General features: G+C 34.0%; 1 protein-coding gene across 2 annotated transcripts in view; it reads left to right on the forward strand.

Annotated features, from left to right (window-relative positions):
• The window catches only part of Cep135 (centrosomal protein 135), a 72,366-nt gene that overhangs the window by 21,275 nt on the left and 29,294 nt on the right, over positions 1-21,797 (forward strand). For both annotated transcript variants that reach the window (XM_076864124.2, XM_076864123.2), the window contains exons 10-15: positions 1,346-1,484; positions 2,796-3,019; positions 6,988-7,140; positions 8,032-8,184; positions 14,599-14,676; positions 20,136-20,296. In XM_076864124.2, coding sequence (XP_076720239.2) covers positions 1,346-1,484; positions 2,796-3,019; positions 6,988-7,140; positions 8,032-8,184; positions 14,599-14,676; positions 20,136-20,296 — 908 coding nt within the window. The remainder of the gene's footprint in view (positions 1-1,345; positions 1,485-2,795; positions 3,020-6,987; positions 7,141-8,031; positions 8,185-14,598; positions 14,677-20,135; positions 20,297-21,797) is intronic.

A 21,797-nucleotide genomic window follows, 5' to 3' on the forward strand; every position in this document is an offset into this window, starting at 1 on the left:
CATCCAAAAGATTGAGATTTTTTTTTTTTTAAATAGCCTATTAAATTGGAAGACTTTCCTTTAAAATTAGAAACAAAGACTGATACTGATACACATGTTTTCTCATTGTATAATGCTATATGTATATGCTGCACATAGTAGATACTCAAATACTCGTTGATTTTTGTATGGAAACTGAACGACATATATACCACAGTGACTTCCTTTTTTATTCAACTTAACAAATCTTTAATTCAACTGAATAATGAATTAACTTATTCTGGTAAATGTTGTCTACTCCTGAGTCTCATAAAATTCTTCCATTGTGTCAATAAATGTAAAGTAGGTGTTTCAGTGTCATTTTTGTTATGAACTCCATAAGGGCAAGGAATTTTTTTTGTTTTTTCTTTTTTTGTATACTCACTATAAATATTGTATTTGATTAATAATGTTTGTCTCACAACTGTAACCCAAGGTTCAGTAGTGTTGGATGAGATAAAATGTTGCTGTAGGTATTTTCTGACCTTTCTTATATTTTCATTAGTGCTATGTTTTATGTATTTTAAGATAATAATGATGGTATTAATAGCTAACATTTATTAAGCATGGTGAATGTGCTGGATACTGCAGAATGCTTCAGATCCACAGATTGATCCTTAACAGTGAATCCTGGGTGTCCTGGTTTTACTGTACCGTTCTGCAGATGAGGCTGAGAGAATAATCAACATAGTTGTGAATTTATATGGTAAATATGGTAGACTGAGAATAGTATGCCTTATACAGTCCTCTTTAAACATAAGTTTAAAAGTTTTTATTGCACAAGGACATGATTATTTAGGGCGGGAAAAAGGACAATATGTTAAACAAATTGGAAGAAAATAAAACCTAACGATTCTACCATCCATAAAGGAGCATTATTATAATAATTGGGTTTTATAAGTACCATAAAAGTATGATACTTATAGCTATAGTTGATAATTCAGTTCAAACTGTGTTCAAGTAATTAAAAGTATGTGTATACATATATATGTAAATTGCTGTTTTATAAATGTTCTTACAAAAATATGTATTTTACCTGCTACCTTTTATAGACCTATTATAAATAGTATTATATATTATATACTATATATTTATACCATGTAAATATATAATACTGTATATTTATTTGTAAATATACTATAAATGTAAATATATAGTATTATATATAATATAGTATACATAGTAGTATTGTATATAAATATAAAATGCTATTAGAAATAGTATTATATATAATACTATTATAAATAGTGTTGTTTTAGGTACATATAATACTATATAAATATACCTATTATAAATAGACCTATTAATTATAGTATTAAATTTGCAGGAATTAAGTTTATGCCATAAAGAAAAGGAGAGACTAAATGATGAACTCCTTCTGAAATCAGACCTAGAAACTGTTGTACATCAGCTTGAACAAGAAAAGCAAAGACTTAGCAAAAAAATGGAAGGTTTTGCAGCTATAGGTAAGATTTAAAATGTTAACTAAGAATTGACAGTGGTTTGTTCTTCATATGTTATCTTTCATAGTATGTGATAGTTCATTCATTCACTTAATGAGTATTTCTTGAGTGATTACTATGAACTAGAAACCATGATAGCTACTATAGATAAAGTGCAAATCTCAAGGACCTTAAGAATTCTTTTACATTTTGACTCGTTGGCACAAGGAATCTTCTTGAATACTTTGCAATGGAAGTATATTTTTCTTTGATATAGAGAGATAACAGAATTAAGACTAAGAAGACCAGTCAGAAAAAGAAAATTATAGAATCTTTTTTTGGAAATACCGTTGTTTCAACTTAAAATGCACACTCACTGTTTCTGTTTGATCACCTACTACCCTTAACTCCTCAGTCCACTGTAGTTGGCCTGTCCCCATGTCACCAAAGAAACTACTATTGTTAAAGTCATTATTCTCCTCCATTATGCTAAATGCAATGGGTGTTTTTCATTCATTAGCTTGTTTGACTTCTTAGAATTTAACACAATTGTCCATCCTTTCTCACTCTCCTACTTTCTTCTTACCTCCTCCTGGTTATCCGTTTGGATGAAATTTGTCAGTTCAGCCTCCGGTTTGCATTACACACTATAGCTTATGTCTTTTTGCTATAAGAATAATTATTTGGCCATGGTTGTGATTTTTATATTTGAATCCTTAGTGTTGTCATATAGTAAATGCTCAAAACATATCTGCTGAATGAATTAAAGAAGAGATGGAAGTGAATCAGAATACATCATGAAAATCATTCCATGCCCCAGAGTTGTAATTAAATTGAGTTGCACTGCACAAAATTTAAGCATTCAGTTACTTTTGATTTCTGTGTTAAAAGTTAATAATTGTGCTTTTCTGAAGGAAGATGAGTAATTGTGATCTCTTTGTATATTCGTGTACTACATTAAATTTAAGGTTAATATTAAATTTGTACATATTATGATTAATTATTTGCAGATATATTTTCTTCCAGTACATTTTCAGTTCCCTAGAAGATACCATGTGGGAATTTATTGCTTCATTTTGTAGTACTAAATAGTGTCCATCTTGTGATAGACAAAAACTGTGGGGGACTTTGACTTTTTGGACTTTATTTAAACATTTGATATCCCCCCCTGCCCTTCAATATTTACCTTTGATATATCTGCTACTTGCAGGTGATACATAAAACAGCTCAGAATTTCTAGTAGCTTTCATACTAAAAGCTATTGATATTATTTATTTGGCTAATCCACATTTTATATACAACATCATTTTAAGATTTAACCACTTTAATTTGCAGAAAAAGAACTTACTTTGGAAGTTGAAAGGATGAGGCTAGAACATGGAATAAAACGTCGAGACAGGTCACCTTCTCGGTTAGATACATTTCTGAAAGGTATAGAAGAAGAACGAGATTATTATAAGAAAGAACTAGAAAGACTCCAACATATAATACAACGAAGATCTTGCTCTACAAATCATTGCGCACGTGAAAAACATTCAGTATTTAAAACACTAGAAAAGGTAATATCCTTTTTATAAGAGTAATCAATAAGGCAAGAGAGGATCAGTAGGAAACTTTTCTGCTTTATGATTGTGTTAACTTTATTCGTAGTTCTTTTAAAAAGCCCCTAATTTTGATTTTTGTTTTTGTCTGTGACTTGTAGTGTAGGAACCCTGTGTTAATTAGGGACACTACCCAACTACAGCATTTAGCATTCTTATTTTCTGGAAATTAAGAAAAGGTTGTATAACTGAGTCATGGGAGAAGTACAGAGGCTTCTGGGTTTCTAGAAACTGGAGCTCAGGGACTTAGGCTGCTGGACATATTCTCTTTTTTTTCTAGAATTTACTTTCTATATTAACTACATTTTCTCTGTGGTAGCAGAGTGGCTTTGTCCAGATGGCAGACAACATGGCTTCCTGTCATTTCCATCCTTGGTTGGACCAGTTAGGAAGATGTGTCACATTCTGCTACCAGACAACATCTTCACCACAAACCATACTGTGGGAAAAGCGGTAGATATTGAAAGCTGAACAGATTATTCTGCCCATCCTCTACAACCACATTTGCAAGTTGATAGACTAAAGATGTTACTTTGTTTTTGTTTTTTAATTTTTTTTTTTGTTGTTGTTGTTTATGGATAGCATGCCTTTATTTTGTTTGTTTATTTTTATGTGGTGCTAAGGATTGAACCTAGTGCCTTACAGATGCTAGGCAAGTGTCCTGCCACTGAGCTTCAGCCCCAGCCCTAAAGATGTTACTTTGAAAGCCAGGTATGATGTTGCATACCTATAATCTAAGCTACTTGGTGGATTGAAGCAAGAGGTTCAAAGTCAGCTGGGCAACTTAGCAAGACTCTATCTCCAAAAAAAATATTTATTTTATATATATTATTTCTTATTTTTCTTTTATGCTATTGGAAATCAAGTCCAGGGTGTTACACTTGCTAGGCAAACACTGTACCACAGAGCTACATTCCCAGCCATTTTTTTTTCAATATTGAGGATTGAACCTGAAAAGGTAATATCCTTTTATAAGAGTAATCAATAAGGCAAAAGAGGATCAGTAGGAAACTTTTCTGCTTTATGATTGTGTTAACTTTATTCGTAGTTGCTTTTAAATATCTACCACTAAGCTACATCCCTAGCTCTTTTCATGTTTTGTTTTTTGAGACAGAGTCACTGATTTCTAAAACTGTTTTTGCTATTAGCTGTGAGTTTTCAATTCCTACCGTTTTACAAACTGTTTCAATGTAGTTTCTTGGGATTATAACAAACCAGAAAACAAATTGACATTTTTAGTGTCACTAATTTTATCAACAAAACCTTGTTAATTCTGGTTTTTTTTTGTTGTTGTTGTTTTTTTGGTGTGTGTGTGTGTGTGTTGGGAAGACACCACCCATCCACCATGGTTCAGTTTTGAGGATAGTTTGGGGAAAGTGCTTTGGAGTTGGAGGCATAGTGCAAGTTCCAACTCCAACTCCACAAACTGGCATTACTCCATGCAAACCTGTTTTCCTCATTTGAAGAATAGGGAAAGTAGCTACAACTTATTGTGAAAATTAAATGAGATAATTTGTATAAGGGTCCAACATAACACATAGTTCCCAATACATGGCTCATTTCTTTATTATTTGCTGGTTTGAAACAAATCAGATCTAGGTAGAAAGTTCAGTAGATACATAACAAGTGCCTGCTATGAGAATACAGAGATAAAGAAGACAGTTCCTGTCCTTGGAGCCTTCACATTGCATGTGTGTGTCACATTTGTATGCTGGGAATAATAAAGTTGTGGAGGGGAATTAATGATTATATATTAACAATAATATAAATGTAGATATTTAAACTGAACACAGTGGTGCTGTAATCCCAGCTACTCAGGAGGCTAAGGCAGGAGGATTGCAAGTTTGAGGCTAGCCTCAGAAACTTAGCCAGATTCTATCTCAAAACATAAAAAAAGGATGAAAGATGTAGCTCATTGGTGAAGTGCTCTAGGTTCAATCTGTATTACCAAATAAATAAGTAAATACATTGAAATATAGATATTTAAACAATATATATGTAGAGTTAGAGTTTTTGCTGACGTAAGCCAAATTATGTTCAGGGAATTTGTCTTATTAGGTACCATACTGAGCACCAAACTTGTAGTGAACAAGACCAAATACCTATCATGTCCTTCATAGAACTTAAATTTTAGTGGAACATATTTTAAAAACAAGATTTTTTTTTTTTTTTTTCAGTTCCAGGAATTGAATAAAGACCTCATGATTGCTAAGCATGTGCGGTACCACTGAACAACATCCCCATCCTCTAAATAACTTTTTAATCTCATTTATAATAAGGGTTAATGTAGAATGTATAGAAAAGATTCAGAACTCTAAGAGAACATAGAAAATCTAAAACTAGAGAATCTGAAAGGATTCCTTGCAGAAAATGACTTTTAAGCCGAGACCTAAATAGTAATGGAAATAGACTGTTAAATCTTTATTCATTGAGCTCTCCTTTTCTAGAATCTGTATAGGCCAACTTTTTTCTGTAAGATTTTTAAATTTAGATAAGTTACAGTTTTGTTTTCCAGTTTTAAGCCTTGATCAAGTCCTGAAATCCTGATCTGATTTTGTCCTATTAAACATCTTGTCCTTTAAGGTGTCCAGGTAACTAATCTCATCTTTTATGCCTTGATTTTGCTTGTTAGCCAAGAGGATAATTTATTTCCACATGGAAGGTGAGGGATACAGCTATCTACCATTTACCAAGTCTACATTGATATTGTGTGTGCAGTAGATACTGAATAATATAGGCCAGGACTCTTTCCACTGTACCAAATAATCAGATTATTCCTACTTGGGGCTTCTAAATTTAATACTTCAACATGAAAATACTATAAATTGGGCTGGGATTGTGGCTCAATGATAGAGTGCTTGCCTTGCATGGGTGAGGCACTAGGTTCAATCCTTAGCACCACATAAAAATAAAGATATTGTGTCCATCTATACTAAAAAATTTTTAAATAAGGTACTATAAATTTACCATTTTTATTTTTCACGATAACAGCGAAGATAGTGGATCTTTCTTTTTTCTTTTCTCCTTTTTTTTTTTTTTTTGTTGGTTACAATCAAACCCAGAGCCTCACACGTGCTAGGCAAGCACTCTGCAAGTGAGCTATATCCCCAGTCCAAGATAGTGAATATTTTGAATTGTATTGGAAAAGTAGCCTTATTCTTATTTTAGAAATGTTGGAAGTAGTTGATTAATTTGGTTAGTATCCTTAATATACATTGCCTTGTAGAATATTTACATTTGTCTAGTTCCAGAGATAGACCTCAGTAGGTGTGAAACTAGAACAATTGGTGTTGATGTCTTGGGGAAAATGATCTTAATATTTAGTCAGAGAAAACACTGAGGAATACACTAGGCTGTTAAAATTACTTGTACTGGGTGAATAAGCACATATAATAATACCTCCCTTATCCCTTCCCTGGAGAGGAAAGGATCCTTTATAACTAATGGTAAGTCTGGGATAGGTTTCAAAGTTTGTAAGTATAGCAAATTTTTATATGCTGCTGATGCTTCTGGTCTAAGGTTATTCTGTTATTTTTTTTTTTAATGTAGTTGAGATTGAACACAGGGGCCTCATACAGAGTTATACTTTAAGTACCACTAATATGAACATCTCTAGTAGATGTTTGTCAAAGCATCTAAATGATTGTCAAAGCATCTGATGGAATCTGATCAAGTAGAATCATTGGCAGTTGGGTCCTTTGCTGGAAACCTAAAGGCCAGGAAATTTGCCCAGTACTGTCAGTCCCTTCATCTGCTCTCATTGTAGATTAAAAAACAATTGTGTTCCTTAGTTACATTAAAGGAACTTATGTTCTTGTTGTCTGTTAGCTTCTTTCAGTCAGTCTCATCACCAGCATCTTTATGACAACCATGTTATAATGATGATTATAACAAATAATAATTTCTGTATTTTAATTATGTTTCAGGGTGATTATAATTCAGATATTCATCTGATTGCAAGAGAAAGAGATGAACTTCAGCGTATGCTAGAAAGATTTGAAAAATATATGGAAGATATACAGTCCAATGTTAAATTATTGACAGCAGAAAGAGATAAACTAAGTGTCTTATATAATAAAGTAAGAAGTTTGCTGTAATTAAACCAATAGATTATTTAGAACTAGCTAACTTTAATGGAATGTATATGTATTCTTCAGATTTCTGTAACATATGGACTTCCTTCATGATTAGATTTATACTTCTATTGTCAATTGTGTTCTCAAAGCAGGGATTTCCTTCTTTGTTTACATTCTTGCTCTTTTCTAGCCTATTTATGTCTAGGGTCAATTAGAGATAGCCTCCTTCTAAAACTACCTGAGTCTTAGCCTGACTCTGAGCAAAATTTATCCCTGGGATTCATATGTGCCCCAGCATGCATCCCAGGGTTAAACTTGGGTAGCATCACTATTTGAAATATTGGCTATTAAAGACTTAACCTCAAGTGAAGAAACCCCTCGAGGGAAGAGAAAATTGGTATAACTTGGCCCCATTACAAAGCCTAATTTGTCAGAGGGCAAGGTGAGGCCGAACAAAGCCTGTAGTCTATCATCAAAATTTTTCCAATACCAATACCTATGAAGTCTTGTTGCTACTTTTACAGGAAGAGAAGACATGTAAGTTAAAAGGTCCACGTAAAAGAGCTATTTTCACTTTTTGATCTTTTTTTAGGATTTAGTAGTATAAATTGATCTACTTCTATTATTTCCTTGCAGCTGGTATGGATTTTAGCTTTCTTGGTCAACTTAGTTAATTCGTATTTGTCTGCAATCTAGTTTCCAACATTTTGTGGCTGCAACCTATCAATTTTCTTGTTCTTTTGTTGTTTTTGATTTTATTTAATTTTGATCCTTTTGCTCTCATTTTGTTGGGATTTGGGAAGAGAGTAAAAGTACCATGTGTTCAGTATGCCTTTTTTTAAAACAGGGAACATATCCCAAGTGTTTTTTATTTATATCTTTTAATTCTTTAAGGCTCAGGAAGAATTATCTGCACTAAAACAGGAATCCACTCAAAGCACAGGGCCAAATAATCTCCTTAGTCTTATGGAAAAGGAAAAAGAACTTGCATTATCTGACTTAAGAAGAATTATGGAAGAAAAGGAAGCTTTAAAAGAAAAATTAAAAGTAAGTAGTAAAATTAAATTTTTTTGAAAGGTAACTTATTAAGAAAAATATTTTTGTTCATATATTCTGTGAAGTTACAATTTTGAATATATAATTAAAATGTGGTTGACAAATTATAGTCATGCTGGCCAAATTCAGGCCACCTTGTTTGTGTATGTATGGCCTATAGCTAAAAAGTGTTTTTGTATTTTTAAAATTGTTGAAAAATGCCAGGTATGGTGGTACACTCCTGTAATCCCAGCTAGTTGAGAGGCTAAGGTAGAAGAATAGAAAATATGTGTCCAGCTGTGGCCAGTAAGCTGAAACCCTGTCAAAAAAAATCAAAGGCTGAAGATGTAGCTCAGTAGTAGAGTGCCCCTGGTTCAGTCCTAAGTACTGAAAAAATCAAAAGAATTTTGTTTATAATGTAGTACTGAAATTTATTTACATATTGTTTAAAGCTTTTTTGTGCCACAATGGCAGAGGTAAGAAACTGCAACAGAGACATTTGGCTATAAAGCCTAAAATATTTGGTATCTGGTTTTTTATTATCAGAAATCAAAAGGAAATTTTTCATATGAAGATGGACATCTTTTTTTTTTTTAATAACAATTTTATGGAGTTTTTTAATACTATAAAGTTCACCCATTTAAAATGTACAATTCAGTGGTTTTTATTTTATTGACAGATTTGCATGACCATTACCACAATAAATTTTAGAAATTTATCACCACCACAATAAGAAACCTTCATACCCATTAACATCACATATTTCTCCCAAGTATCCTTAGTCATAGGCAACCACTAATTCATTATCTGTCTCTGTGCATTTGCCTACTACGATGTTCCATATAAATTAAATAATGGCATATATGAATTTTTAAATATTTATTATTATGTGTATATTTTTGCAGTGACCTTTGCACTCCACCACTTGGTCATTTCAACAGATACCAAAAAGATAAGTGCTTGTGCTAAAAGCTACCATATTGCAGACACTAAATCCCCAATCCAAATAAGTAAGTTTTTAGGTCTGACTTCTCTCATGGGCATGATGTTTTCAAGGTTCATCAAGAATGATGCTATTATGAACATTTGTATACAACTTTTTCTGTGGATGTATGTTTTCATTTGTCTTATGTATGTACCTGGTCATATGGTAACTCTGCGTGATTTGCTAAGTTTGTCTTTAACCATTGAGAGGCCAGGCTGTTTTCCAAAGTTGACTATACCATTTTATATCCCACCAGTAATGATTAAGGGTTCTAATTTCTCCACATTCTCGCTAATACCTGTTGTCTTTTTTTAATTTTATATTCTTAATGGGAGTGAAGTATCCATTATGGTTTTTATTTGCATTTCCCCTGTGGCTAATGATGTTGAGCATCTTTTCATGTGCTTATTTACCATTTTTTAATCTTTTTTTTTTTTGATTCATATCAGCTTCTAAGAGTTCTTTATAAATTTTTGATAACAGCTCCAATAGATTTGTGGTTTGCAAAACATTCCCCCATTCTGTGGGTCATCCTTTTACTTTTTTTTTTTAAGTTGCAGTTGGACAAAGTACCTTTATTTTATTTACTTTTCTGTGGTGCTGAGGATCAAACCCAGGGCCTCGCACATGCTAGGCAAGCACTCCACTGCTGAGCCACAACCTCAGCCCCCTGTTACTTTCTTAATATGGTAACTTTGAAGCACAAAAATTTTTAATTTTGATAAGGTTCAGTTTATTATTTTATTACTTGTGCATTTGGTGTCATATCTAGAGGCAATATTTTGTATTTCCTATTATCTCCCCAAAACATATTTACTAATACCTGTAAAGCACATAATGGTGCTCAGCATATTGTAAGTTCTAAATGTTGTTATTATGGAATCCATAGTTTTCTAGCGATTAAAATTATGAAATTAATACTTTGAAAATAGCAGTTAAAATCAGGAATAAAAGCAAGCATTTTAAAGGTAGTCTTTATGTCACAAATTTTCAGTTAATTTTTTTTACTCCAAAAATACAGTTTAAGAATGCTTCTAATTGGCATCTTTTGGAATACTGCCTTCCAGAAATTGTTCTCTTATAAAAAAAAAAAAAAAAAGTGTTAAAATTACCAAATAAAAAACTTCTGTGCGATATGGCAGCTTTTAGCACAAGCTACTCACTCACTCTTTTCCATATCTGTTGATGCTCAAGGAATTTAAAAATATGATTTAAAAAGTGCAGTACTGGAAACTGGAAAAAAGCAATATTCAAATTACCAGAATACTTCTGGGTTGTGGGAAACAGTATTTGGTGATTTTATGGTAGATCTTTTACTTAAAAACTGAACTAATAATCTCAATCCTTGAGCTTCCTCTAGTATCTTTGTGTTATTCTACTACTCACTCATTTGTCAAATCCAGGCAACTTTACTAAGCTCTCCCTGAAATCTCTTGTATTTCAGTTAATAACTAAGTCCTATCAGTGTTACCTCTTAAATAATGTTAAATATTTAGTAAGCCTTTCCCCATGTGGGAGATTCTGTTCCAAATGCTTTTTATATGAACTATCTCGGTAAATCTTTTGTTTGATTGGCAAAATTATTTTATTTTTGTTGATTTTTTAAAAAAAAATCAATGACAGTAAAATGCATTACAATTCTTATTACACATATACAGCACAATTTTTCATATCTCTTTATATGAAATATAAAGTATGTTGACACCAATTGATATCTTCATACATGTACTTTGGATAATGATATCTATCGCATTCAACCATCCTTGCTAATCCCCAGCCCTCTCCCTTTCCCTCCCACCCCTCTGCCCAATTTAGAATTCATCTATTCCTCCCATGCTCCCCCTCCATACCCCACTATGAATCAGCCTCCTTATATCAGAGAAAACATTCGGCATTTGTTTTTTGGGCATTGGCTAATTTCACTTAGCATTATCTTCTCCAGTGCCATCCATTTACCTGCAAATGCCATGATTTTATTCTCTCATTTCTGAGTAAAATTCCATTATGTATGTATGCCACGTTTTTTTTTTTATCCATTCATCCACTGAAGGACATCTAGGTTGGCTCCATTGTTTAGCTATTGTGAATTGTGCTGCTATAAACATTGATGTGGCTGTGTCTCTATAATATTCTGTTTTTAAGTCTTTTGGGTATAAACCGAGGAGAGAGATAGCTGGGTCAAATGGTGGTTCCATTCCAGATTTCCAAGGAATCTCCATACTGCTTTCCAGATTGGCTACACTAATTTGCAGTCCCACTAACAATGGATGAGTGTACCTTTTTCCATATCTCTCACCATGCACAAAACTCAAAGTGGATCAAGGACCTAGGAATTAAACCAGAAATTCTGCATCTAATAAAAGAAAAAGTAGGCGCTAATCTTCATCATGTGGGATTAGGCCCCAGCTTCCTTAATAAGACTTCTATAGCACAAGAATTAAAACCAAGAATCAATAAATGGGATGGAATCAAACTAAAAAGTTTCTTCTCAGCAAAAGAAATAATCTGTGAGGTGAATAGAGAGACTATATCTTAGGAGCAAATTTTTACCCCTCACACATCAGATAGAACACTTATCTCTAGGGTATATAAAGAACTCAAAAAGCTAAGCACCAAAAAAACAAATAACCCAATCAACAAATGGGCCAAGGACCTGAACAGACACTTCTCAGAAGAGGATATACAATCAATCAACAAATATATAAAAAAATGTTCATCATCTCTAGCAATTAGAGAAATGCAAATCAAAACTACTCTCAGTAAATCTTCGTAAAGAAGCTTTTTACTGCTTAGAGATAGTGAGTTACAGTGAGTTTAAATAACTTTCAGAAGCTTTCCCAGATGTAAGTCACAAGGAATCTGGCCCCTGAGTTCATATTACTTTCATTTAAATTTGTTTACTTTTTTGTGTTTTCCTGCTACCATCTTATTTGGGTCATTAATCTACATATCTATATTAATAGCTTCTTTACTTCGCCTTGGGTCATTGTTATGCTTTGAATATGAGGTGTCCTTCAAAAGCTCCTGTGTTAATACAGAATATTCACAGGTAAATGATTGGATTCTGAGAGTTGCAATTAAATTAGTTCATCCTAGTTTGAATGGATTGATTTGGTGGTGACTGTAGGCAGGTATGATATGGCTGGAGAAGGTGGGCCTCTGCAGGTGTGTCCTGAAAAGGTTCTCTGTGGTTCCTTTTCTGTCCTCCCTCTCTCTGCTTCCTTTGGCCATGAGGTGAGCAGCTTTCCTCTGTGGAGCCCTTAGGACATGATGTTCTGCCTCACTGTGGGCCCACAGCAATGGAGTTGACTGACGGTGGACGGAAACCTCTGAAACTGTGAGCCCCAAATAAGTTTTCCTCCTCTAAGTCGTTCTTGTGAGGTATTTTTGTCGTGACAACACAAAGTTGACTAAAACAGATTCTGAGAGGTGGAACCTCATCAGTGGATTAATCCATTTGATGAATTGATAATTTTAATTGACTACTGGGTATTAACTGTAGGCAGGTGGGGCACGCCCCTTAGGTGTTATTTTTGTTTCTGGCTCCTTGCACACGGGTGTTTCTGTCCCCGCCCCCCTTCTTGAATGCCACAAACTGAGTAGCTTTCCGCTATTGTGTCCTTCCACCATGAGCTTTTCCTCACCTTGGGCCCAGAGCAATGGAGTCAACTGACGATGAAGCCTGAAGCGAATTGAAATCTGAAACTATGAGCCCAAAGTAAACTGTTCTCCTCTAACTTGTTCTTGTCAGGATTTTTTTTGTCGGGGTGGGGGACTGAGTATCAGGGATTGAACTCAGGGACACCTAACCACTGAACCATATCCCCAGCCCTATTTTGTATTTTATTAGAGATGGGGGTCTCACTGAGTTGCTTCATGCCTCACTTTTGCTGAGGCTGGCTTTGAACTCATGATCCTCCTGTCCCAGCCTCCCGAACCACTGGGATTACAGGTGTATACGACTGCGCCTAGCCTTGTCAGGTATTTTAGTTACGACCATGAAGTGCTGACCAATACGATCAATCTTTCAAAGATATAAATCTGATCATGTCCCTTCCTATTTAAAATCTATTAACTTCTTTCCAAAGACTTCAGTATTTGGCCCTAGCTTGTTTTCTACATACTCACCTCTGCTGTTTGCCTCACTTTTCTTAACGTTCCAGACTTACTAGACTTTTTTTTTGCTTCTAACCTTCCATATGAAAGATTCCTTCACCCCTTCCAATTCCTTTGTCTAGCTAGTTCTTATTCATCATTTATGTTCAGATTAAATGTCATTATTCAGACAAAAAAGAACATAAGACATTAGATTCTTTTTGATATATGAGCATAAAGTTCTGGGCACATCAATGTTTACAGCAGCTCAGTTCACAATAACTAAGCTATGAAGCCAACCCAGGTGCCTTTTAATAGACAAATAGATAAAAGAAATGTGGTGTATATACACAATGGAATATCAGTCTTAAAAAAGAATGAAATTATGGCATTTACCGATAAATGGATGAACTGGAGACTATCATGCTAAACAAAATAAGCCAATCCCAAAAAATCAAAGGCTGAGTGTTCTCTCTGATATGCAGATGGTAACACACAATAAAGGGGGAATGAAGAACAGAAGCTCATTGGGTTAGACAAAGGGGAATGAAGGGGAGGGGTGCGCATGGGAATAGGAAACACAGAATGAATCGGACATAACTCTCCTATGTTCATATATGAATATACAGCCAGTGAAGCGCCACATCATGCACAACAAGAAAAGGGTACTAATTAAAATAAATTATACTCCATGTATAAAGAAAAAAATAAATAAATTTTTGAAAACTAGCCCTGTGTTTATATTGTTGACCAGCCTACTCTTGAAACTCTGATCTTCTGTCTGGTGTTGTATTCTATTTCCTGTCTTTCTGTTCTTGTATTTTTTTCCTTCATGCCCTGTTTTGCTTACATCTCTTATAGGGTATATTCTTAAGCTTGTTACTTAACCTACTGGACTTTTCCCTTCATAGTTGTGTTAATGTAGGTTGACTTGTGTAAGTCTTTATGAATGAACCCATACCAGTCTGTGTCTTCTGCTGCAATTGTGTATGGAGGTAGATAATGTAAAAACATGAGAACCTATTATGCTTTTTTTCTTCCTATACTTTTTATTGATGCATTATAGTTGTACATATTAATGGGATTTGTTCTTACATATTCATACATGCACACAATGTAACAATATAATTTGGCCAATATCACTACCAGCTGTCAGGCTTTTTTTTTTTTTTTTTTTTTTTAACCAAAAGCATGGTTTTTGTAAATTATCTAATGATTTTGTTTCTAAAACATTTCTGTTTTATCAAAAGATAAATATAATAGCATGTAGACTTACATTACTTACTTTGGTTGTTTTACTTTATTGTCTGATATAAATGAACATTTTCTATAAAATTCTCTTTCAGAATATCCAGGAAATGAATGTTTTTGGCAAAACAGAATTAGAGAAAACTATTGAACATTTGACATGTGTTAATCATCAGGTAATTTATCAAACCAAGCAAATTGGGGTACATTATGTATTGTATTAATGCCTATGTCAATTATGTTTTTTTAAAGTATTTTTTTTAGTTAATAGATGGATACAGTACCTTTATTTATTTTTATGTGGTGCTAAGAATCAAACACAGTGCCTCACGTGTGCTAGGCAAGCGCTCTACCACTGAGCCACAACCCCAGCCCTCAATTATGGCTTTAAATACAGTCTGTTTTTAAAATTACAAAGTAATATGCTAGTAATGTTGTGTAGCAGAGAATAGGAATATGTACACTCAAGGCTGATTACTTGAGTTCAAATCCTCCTTTGTCTCCTATCACCTATAGGCAAGTTACTTGACCTGTATGTCCCGCAATTTCTTTAAAATGTAGGAGTAGTGTTAGTACTTCTTAGGGTTTTTGTGAAAATTAAATGGATTAATAATACATATGAAGAATTTAGAAGCGTACTTGGGCCAGGTGTGGTGGCGCATGCCTACAATCTCCGCAACTCATTTGGTTGAGACAAGAGGATAGCAACTTTAAAGCCAGTCTCAGCAACTTAATGAGACTCTAAGCAACTTAATGAGACCCTCTCTCAAAATAAAAATGGCTGGGGATGTGGGTCAGTGGTTAAGTGCCCCTGGTTTCAATCCCCAAAAGAAGCAGAGTGTAAGCATTTGTTAGTTGTTAGTTATGATTATTGTGGTTTTGGTCTTATAAAAATAATTATATAATACAGTCATAGAGTAAAAAGTGAAATTCACCCTTGCTGTTCATTATAGTCATCTCTTAGTATCCCCAGGGTATATCCATTCATATACCATAATCTGAAGATGCTAAAGTATCCTATATAAAATGGCATAATTCTTGCAAATAATCTATGCACATTCTATCATATACTTTAAATCATCTCTAGATAATTTATAATGCCTAATACAATGTAAATGCTATATGAGTAGTTGTTATACTCTCTTGCTTAGTGAATAATGAATAGAAAAGGCTGTATATATTCAGTACAGATCCAACCATCATATTCAGTCTATGGTTTGCTGAGTCTGTGAATGTGGAACCCATGGATACAGAAGACCATCTGTACTCTCTCTAGAGACAGGATTTTTAACAATTTGGTGTGTTCCCAACAATCTTCTGTTTCATTTCGATTAAGTTCTATTACTGTTTTCACTGTTTTTATTTATTTGCCTTCTAATTCTGTCATTTGGGTCAGTTGACTTTTCTCCTTATCATGGATTATATTTTCCTGGGTTTTTGTTTGTTTGTTTGTTTTTTGCATACCTTGTAATTTTAGATTGGATGCCACACATTATTGATTTTATTCTCTTGGTTGCTAATAGTTTGTAGAATTGATACTCTTGTGGTTTGTTCTAGGATGCAGTTAAATCATAAGCAAAATAACTTGTTCTATTCATTCTTCATTTTAAGCTTCATTAGGTGGAACCAAAGTAGCATTTAGTCTTGAGCTAATTTTGTTTTCACTACTGAGATAAAACTCTTTTAAGTATGCTAAGGGGCTAGGGGCTGTAGCTCAATGGCAGAGCATTTGCCTAGCATGCGTGAGGCACTGGGTTCGATCCTCAGTACCACATAAAAATAAACAAATAAAATAAAGGCATTCTGTCTACAACTACAAATTTTTAAAAAAATAAATAAATAAATATGCTATGTGTTGCTCTGTGAATTATAAGGTTTTCAAATGACTAATAAGAATAGGAACTATTCCTGGTCTTGTATTGTCACTTCCTCCTCCTCTTCTTTTTTTTTTTTTTTTGAAAGAGGAAAAAAGATTTATTGCTTTGATAACAAAGGAAAACAACAAGGGACTTCTGTCCCAGAGGCTATGCTTCTCAAGTATTGTCACTTTTTTTTTAAATATATTTTTAGTTGGACACAATACCTTTATTTTATTTATTTATTTTTATGTGGTGCTGAGAATTGAACCCAGTGTGTCACACTGCTAGGCAAGTGCTTCACCGCTGAGCCACAATCCCCAGCCCAAGTATTGTCACTTCTTGATGGTTCTTCCCTAGTCTTGGCTAGTTTTCTATACTGAGCTCTACTTAGCTTAAGATTCAAGGGGCACCCTTTACAGATTTCTGGAGTTTTCACTCAGTGCAGTTCTTCAGTAACTGTCCTGCAGGCTACAGCTGCTTTGACTTTTAAGTCCTCTCTTCTGAATTTAGAGGGGTCCACAGGGTTCTACCTGGCTACTGTTTTCTATGCTATGCCCTAGAAATTCTCCAGGCAATAAGCTGGAGTGATCATAAAACTCATCTCATTTGCTTTCTCTCTCTCTCTCTCGGCGGTTTCTGTCTATCATTGCTTTTTTCCTGGTATCTTGAAAACCATTGTTTCCTACATTTAGTCCAATTTTTATTTATTTCAAGCAGGAAAGTCTGATTCTTATCACTCCAGCATGACCAGAAGCAGGAATTAATAAACTAGAAAATATATCTGAAGAAAGTACTGGAAGTCCTTGGAAAGAGACTAAGAGATAGAAAATAGAAAAGAAGTTAAAATGTTAGAGAATAGAGTGAAAAGGTCTGGTATGTGTCACAATTTGAGGAGATTGTAATACGATATTTGAGAGAAGCAGTATTCAAAGAGATAATGACATTATTTAGATATTGTGAAAACACAGAAGTCCTCTGATTCAAAATGCACAATGAATTGATACATAAACTAATTCAGATCAGTGAGGATAGGAATGATTATTTCGTAACTTTGTAATTGTTTCTGGGACAGTAGCTTCTTATATTAAAATAAGAAAAAGAAATTGGATTTTATCTCAGATACACCATACCCAAAAAGTCATTTCAAGGTTTGGGGATGTGGCTCAAGTGGTAGCACGCTTGCTGGCATGCACAGGGCACTGGGTTCAATCCTCAACACCACATAAAAATAAAACAAAGATATTGTGTCCACCTAACACTAAAAAATTAAACACTAAAATATTTTTAAAAAGTCATTTCAAGTCTATTTGAATATCCAAAACAAACCACATTTATTAAAGAAATGCAGGAGAAAATCTTGACCTTGGGGGAAATAAGAGCAGTCATTTACATAGCATTTACTATGTGTCAGGCACATTTTTCAATGTGATACACAAAGGCCATATCTACGTACACATATATACATACACAGATATATATGTAATATGTATATATAGGTAATAATTCTCAAAACAACTATATGTAGTAAATGCTATATTAACTTTATTTCTTAGATAAGAAAACAAATAGAAGGAAAACTTGCCCAAGATCACATAGCTAGCAGGTATCTGGTCCAGAGTGTGTGCTGTGAAATAAGACATAAGTTAATTCCTTAAAGGAAAACATAGATAAGTACATTAACAAAACAGACTTTGTTTAGCTGCTAACCATAAAATGAAAAGACAAACTACTAATTCAGAAAACAAATTGCTACATGTTTGGCACTTTTGCCAGACCCCCCCCACCCCCCCCCCCACACACAAAATTCAACAGATATAGCTGGAAATGTGGCTCAGTAGTAGAGCTCTTTCCTAGCATGGATGAGGCCCTGAGATCCATCCCTAGTGCTAGGGGGAAAAAATCAAGTGTGAATAGATATTTCATGAAGGAAGAAATTGCAAATTACTGATAAATGTTAGAAGATGTCCTACCTCAATGGTAGGAGAAATACAAAGTAAAACTATAGTAAAATCATCTTATAAATCAGGTTATCAGAAATTAACAAATTGTGACAAGTATTTGCAAGTATATGTAGTTCCTGAGAGTGCAAATTAGTTACCTCTTTATAAAATAATTTGGCATTATCTAGCAAAGGCATGCTATATAATTAGTTCCATCTCTAAATATGTACTCTAGGAGGGGATCAGCAAATTCTGACCCATGGACCAATTCAACCCATCCAGTCTGTTTTTATAAATTCAGTTTTTATCATATCACAGTTGATTATTTATTTCTGTATTGTTTGTGGCTGCTTTCGTCTTTCAGTGGAGTAGTGGTAACAGACTTTTGGGCCCACAAAGCCTCAAATGTTATTCTCTGATAGGATAGGAGAAACAATCTAGTTGTCAATTTTGAGGAAAATGGATAAATGGTTGTAATTCGTTCAGTGGAGTGTCACAGAGAAGCAGAAATAAACAATAGCTACTAATGGTGAATGTGTACAAATTTTACACCTAAAGTTACAGCACGTACAAAAGTTATACCAAAAAAGCAAATTGCTAGAGTTGGGATTGGACAGTGGTAGAGTGCTTGCCTAGCATGTGTGAAGCACTGGATTTGATTATCAGCACCTCACATAAATGAAATAAAATAAAGGTCCATTGACACCTAAAAAAAAAAAAAAAAAAAAAGAGAGAGAGAAAAGAAAAAGTAAATTGTTGCAGAAAGCATGCAGTATGATTCCACTAATGTGAAGTTCAAAAACATGATTTGTAAAACTAACCAGTATATTGTTGAGGTTTTCATGCTAATGTAGTATACCAAAGAAAAGCAAGAAGTGGGGTACTAACATTAATTTCTATAGTCCCAATTACTAGGGAGGCTAAGGCAGAAGGAGAGTTCAAGATCAGCCTGGGCAATGTAGTAAAACCTCATCTCAAAGCAAAACAAAGCAAAAACAAGAAATGAGAAACATAAGATACAGAATAGTGGTTACTGTGGGCAGTGGGTAGAAGATGTGTTTGGGGACTGCCCACAGTAGTTTCAAAGATTTAGATGGTATTTTTAAAGCCATGTAGTGGATATACAAACCAAACTCTCCCACTCCCTTGATAAACAAGATATATTGTCCATTTCTGTGATATTCACACTCTTTAATTATAGTAGCTTTCTGGTTTTGCTATCTCATAGCTTTCTTTTTTCCTAAGTGAATTTTAGAATAACATCTAAGCCACCCTCTTTTTAAAAAGGTTCAGTTAAGAATTTTATTAGAATTTCATTGGATATTTTTATTATTTACGAAAATTTCAGTACATTTACAGTTTTGTGTTTTCATCCAAAAACATGGTTGTCTGTATATCAAGCCAGGTTACATTTTGTGCCCTTCAAGTAAATTTTTGTTTTCTTGTATAAATCTCTCCCATTTTGTGTTTGGATTACATCATTTTCTTCTTTGGATTTTCCTTAATTCAGTCTACTTTCTATTTTTTTAAAAGTTCCTCCAATTTTTCATTTTGCCAATGTTTTCCCTTTCTATTTCATTGAGGTTATGGATTTGTTCTTTCTTTATTGTTTGTTTGTATCTTTTCTTTCATTTTGGTGATAGTGAGAAGCAGACATAAATGGGTATGCCAATTCTGAAATCTATAACCTAATATGCACATGAGTTTTATGGTTTAAAAAACATGTAATTTATTTCCTTAGTTTTTTACCATTTTATTATTATAAAGAGTGCCTATGAAAAATAAAATTGAAACATTAAGACATATGCCTATTAATTTTTTAAATTTAAATTATAGCTTGAAAGTGAAAAATATGAATTACAATCGAAAGTGTTCCTAATGAAAGAAAAAATAGAGTCATTAGAGAATAAATCAAAATTTCAAGCTCAACAAATAAGCCAAATTGGCCATGTGCCTGGTGACTCATCTCATCAGAAAACAGAGATGAATTCCCTTAGGTAAGTTTATTGGAACTTTTTTTTTAATTTCACTCCTGGGAACATGTTTCTGATTATATAAGATTTACAACCATGGCATTTCAGATTGTGCCTTTGAACAGTAGTTTCCAGACTATTTCCAAACAGTAGTTTCCACAGATGCCATGGCCCCATCTCTACTCTCAGCCATGGCCATTAATTAAAAAACTAGATGAGGGGTTTAGGGGATGAAGAAAAGACAAACAGACACACAGAGAAAAAGGTGGGGCCAGGTGGGACATTGCTCTCTGATGGAGAACCAGTGACCCAGAACTAGTTCAGCACATTTATTGTATAGGTTTCATGATCACAAAGTTGTTTGTGGGAAAGTTTTAACAGAGCAGACAATCTGAAGAATGCAGGACTGGTGAGACATTAGGGTCATCTTGATTTGCTCAGAATTCTATCCCTGAGAGCTGGTGCTTGAACTCAAGGTATCAACTGATATTGCTGTGTGCCTTAGCCTCCTCTGGCTAACATCACCATAGCAATTGGGCCATCTTAACCTGCTCCTTCACTCAAGAAGTTCTAAGCACAATGCAGTGAGGCAGTCAGACCATTATTCAAATCACTGCTCTCCACATCTCCCTCTCTTTTATTTTTTAAATATAACCAATGTATGTCTACTCAGAAGTGCTGGAACTGGGATTAGACAAGTTTACAGTTAACTGTCCTTTGTTTTCCCTCTAAGTAAGGGAACCTCTACTGCTGTAAAGGGAAATGGGCAATGACCTCTAACTGCTTCAGGCTGACATAGAGCAAGCAGTTTGGGTTCCTCTCCCACCAAGGAATGTTTTGGTCAGTTGAGGGATCCGTGGCAAAATTCTGGTTTGGAAAGAACAAGTTGTAAAGTAATCTGGGAGGTGGGTGCTTCTAGGAGAGAAACAAAAAGACATGAGTACTACAATGAGATTAATACAAAATAAATGAATATGATGATAGTAACCAACAATTTTTTCTTTTACCAGGAAGTACAAGAACTAAGAAATTATCTTGATAGATAAGAGAAGGTTAATGTTTTAAGAAATCCCAATTATTTTAACATATGCAGGATTCAATTTTGGTTTATATCAGTACATTGATATTTGAGCTTAAGAAAAACCTTGAATAACTTTAACTAATTGTGCTAATTATATATAATCAATTTAGCTACACACAACCTTTTTATAAACCTTCTGTGACTTACACAAACATTTTGTCACGTACTTAGACATCGTACAACTTTTTACTTTACCACACAAAGACTTCCTTTTGTGTGTGTGTGTGTATTTAGTTGTAGTTGGACACAATACCTTTATTTTATTTATTTTTATATGGTGCTGAGGGTCGAACCCAGAGTCTTGCACGTGCTAGGCAAGCGTTCTACCACTGAGCCACAACCTCAGTCCCCCCACATAAAAGACATTCTTATCCTGAAATATTTCCTTTTTCCTTCTACTTTTTATTTTCATACCTAGAACCTTCTATATCTCTTTCCCTTCAC

This window comes from Callospermophilus lateralis, chromosome 8 (assembly GCF_048772815.1).
Source record: "Callospermophilus lateralis isolate mCalLat2 chromosome 8, mCalLat2.hap1, whole genome shotgun sequence".
Taxonomy (NCBI): Eukaryota; Metazoa; Chordata; class Mammalia; order Rodentia; family Sciuridae; genus Callospermophilus; species Callospermophilus lateralis.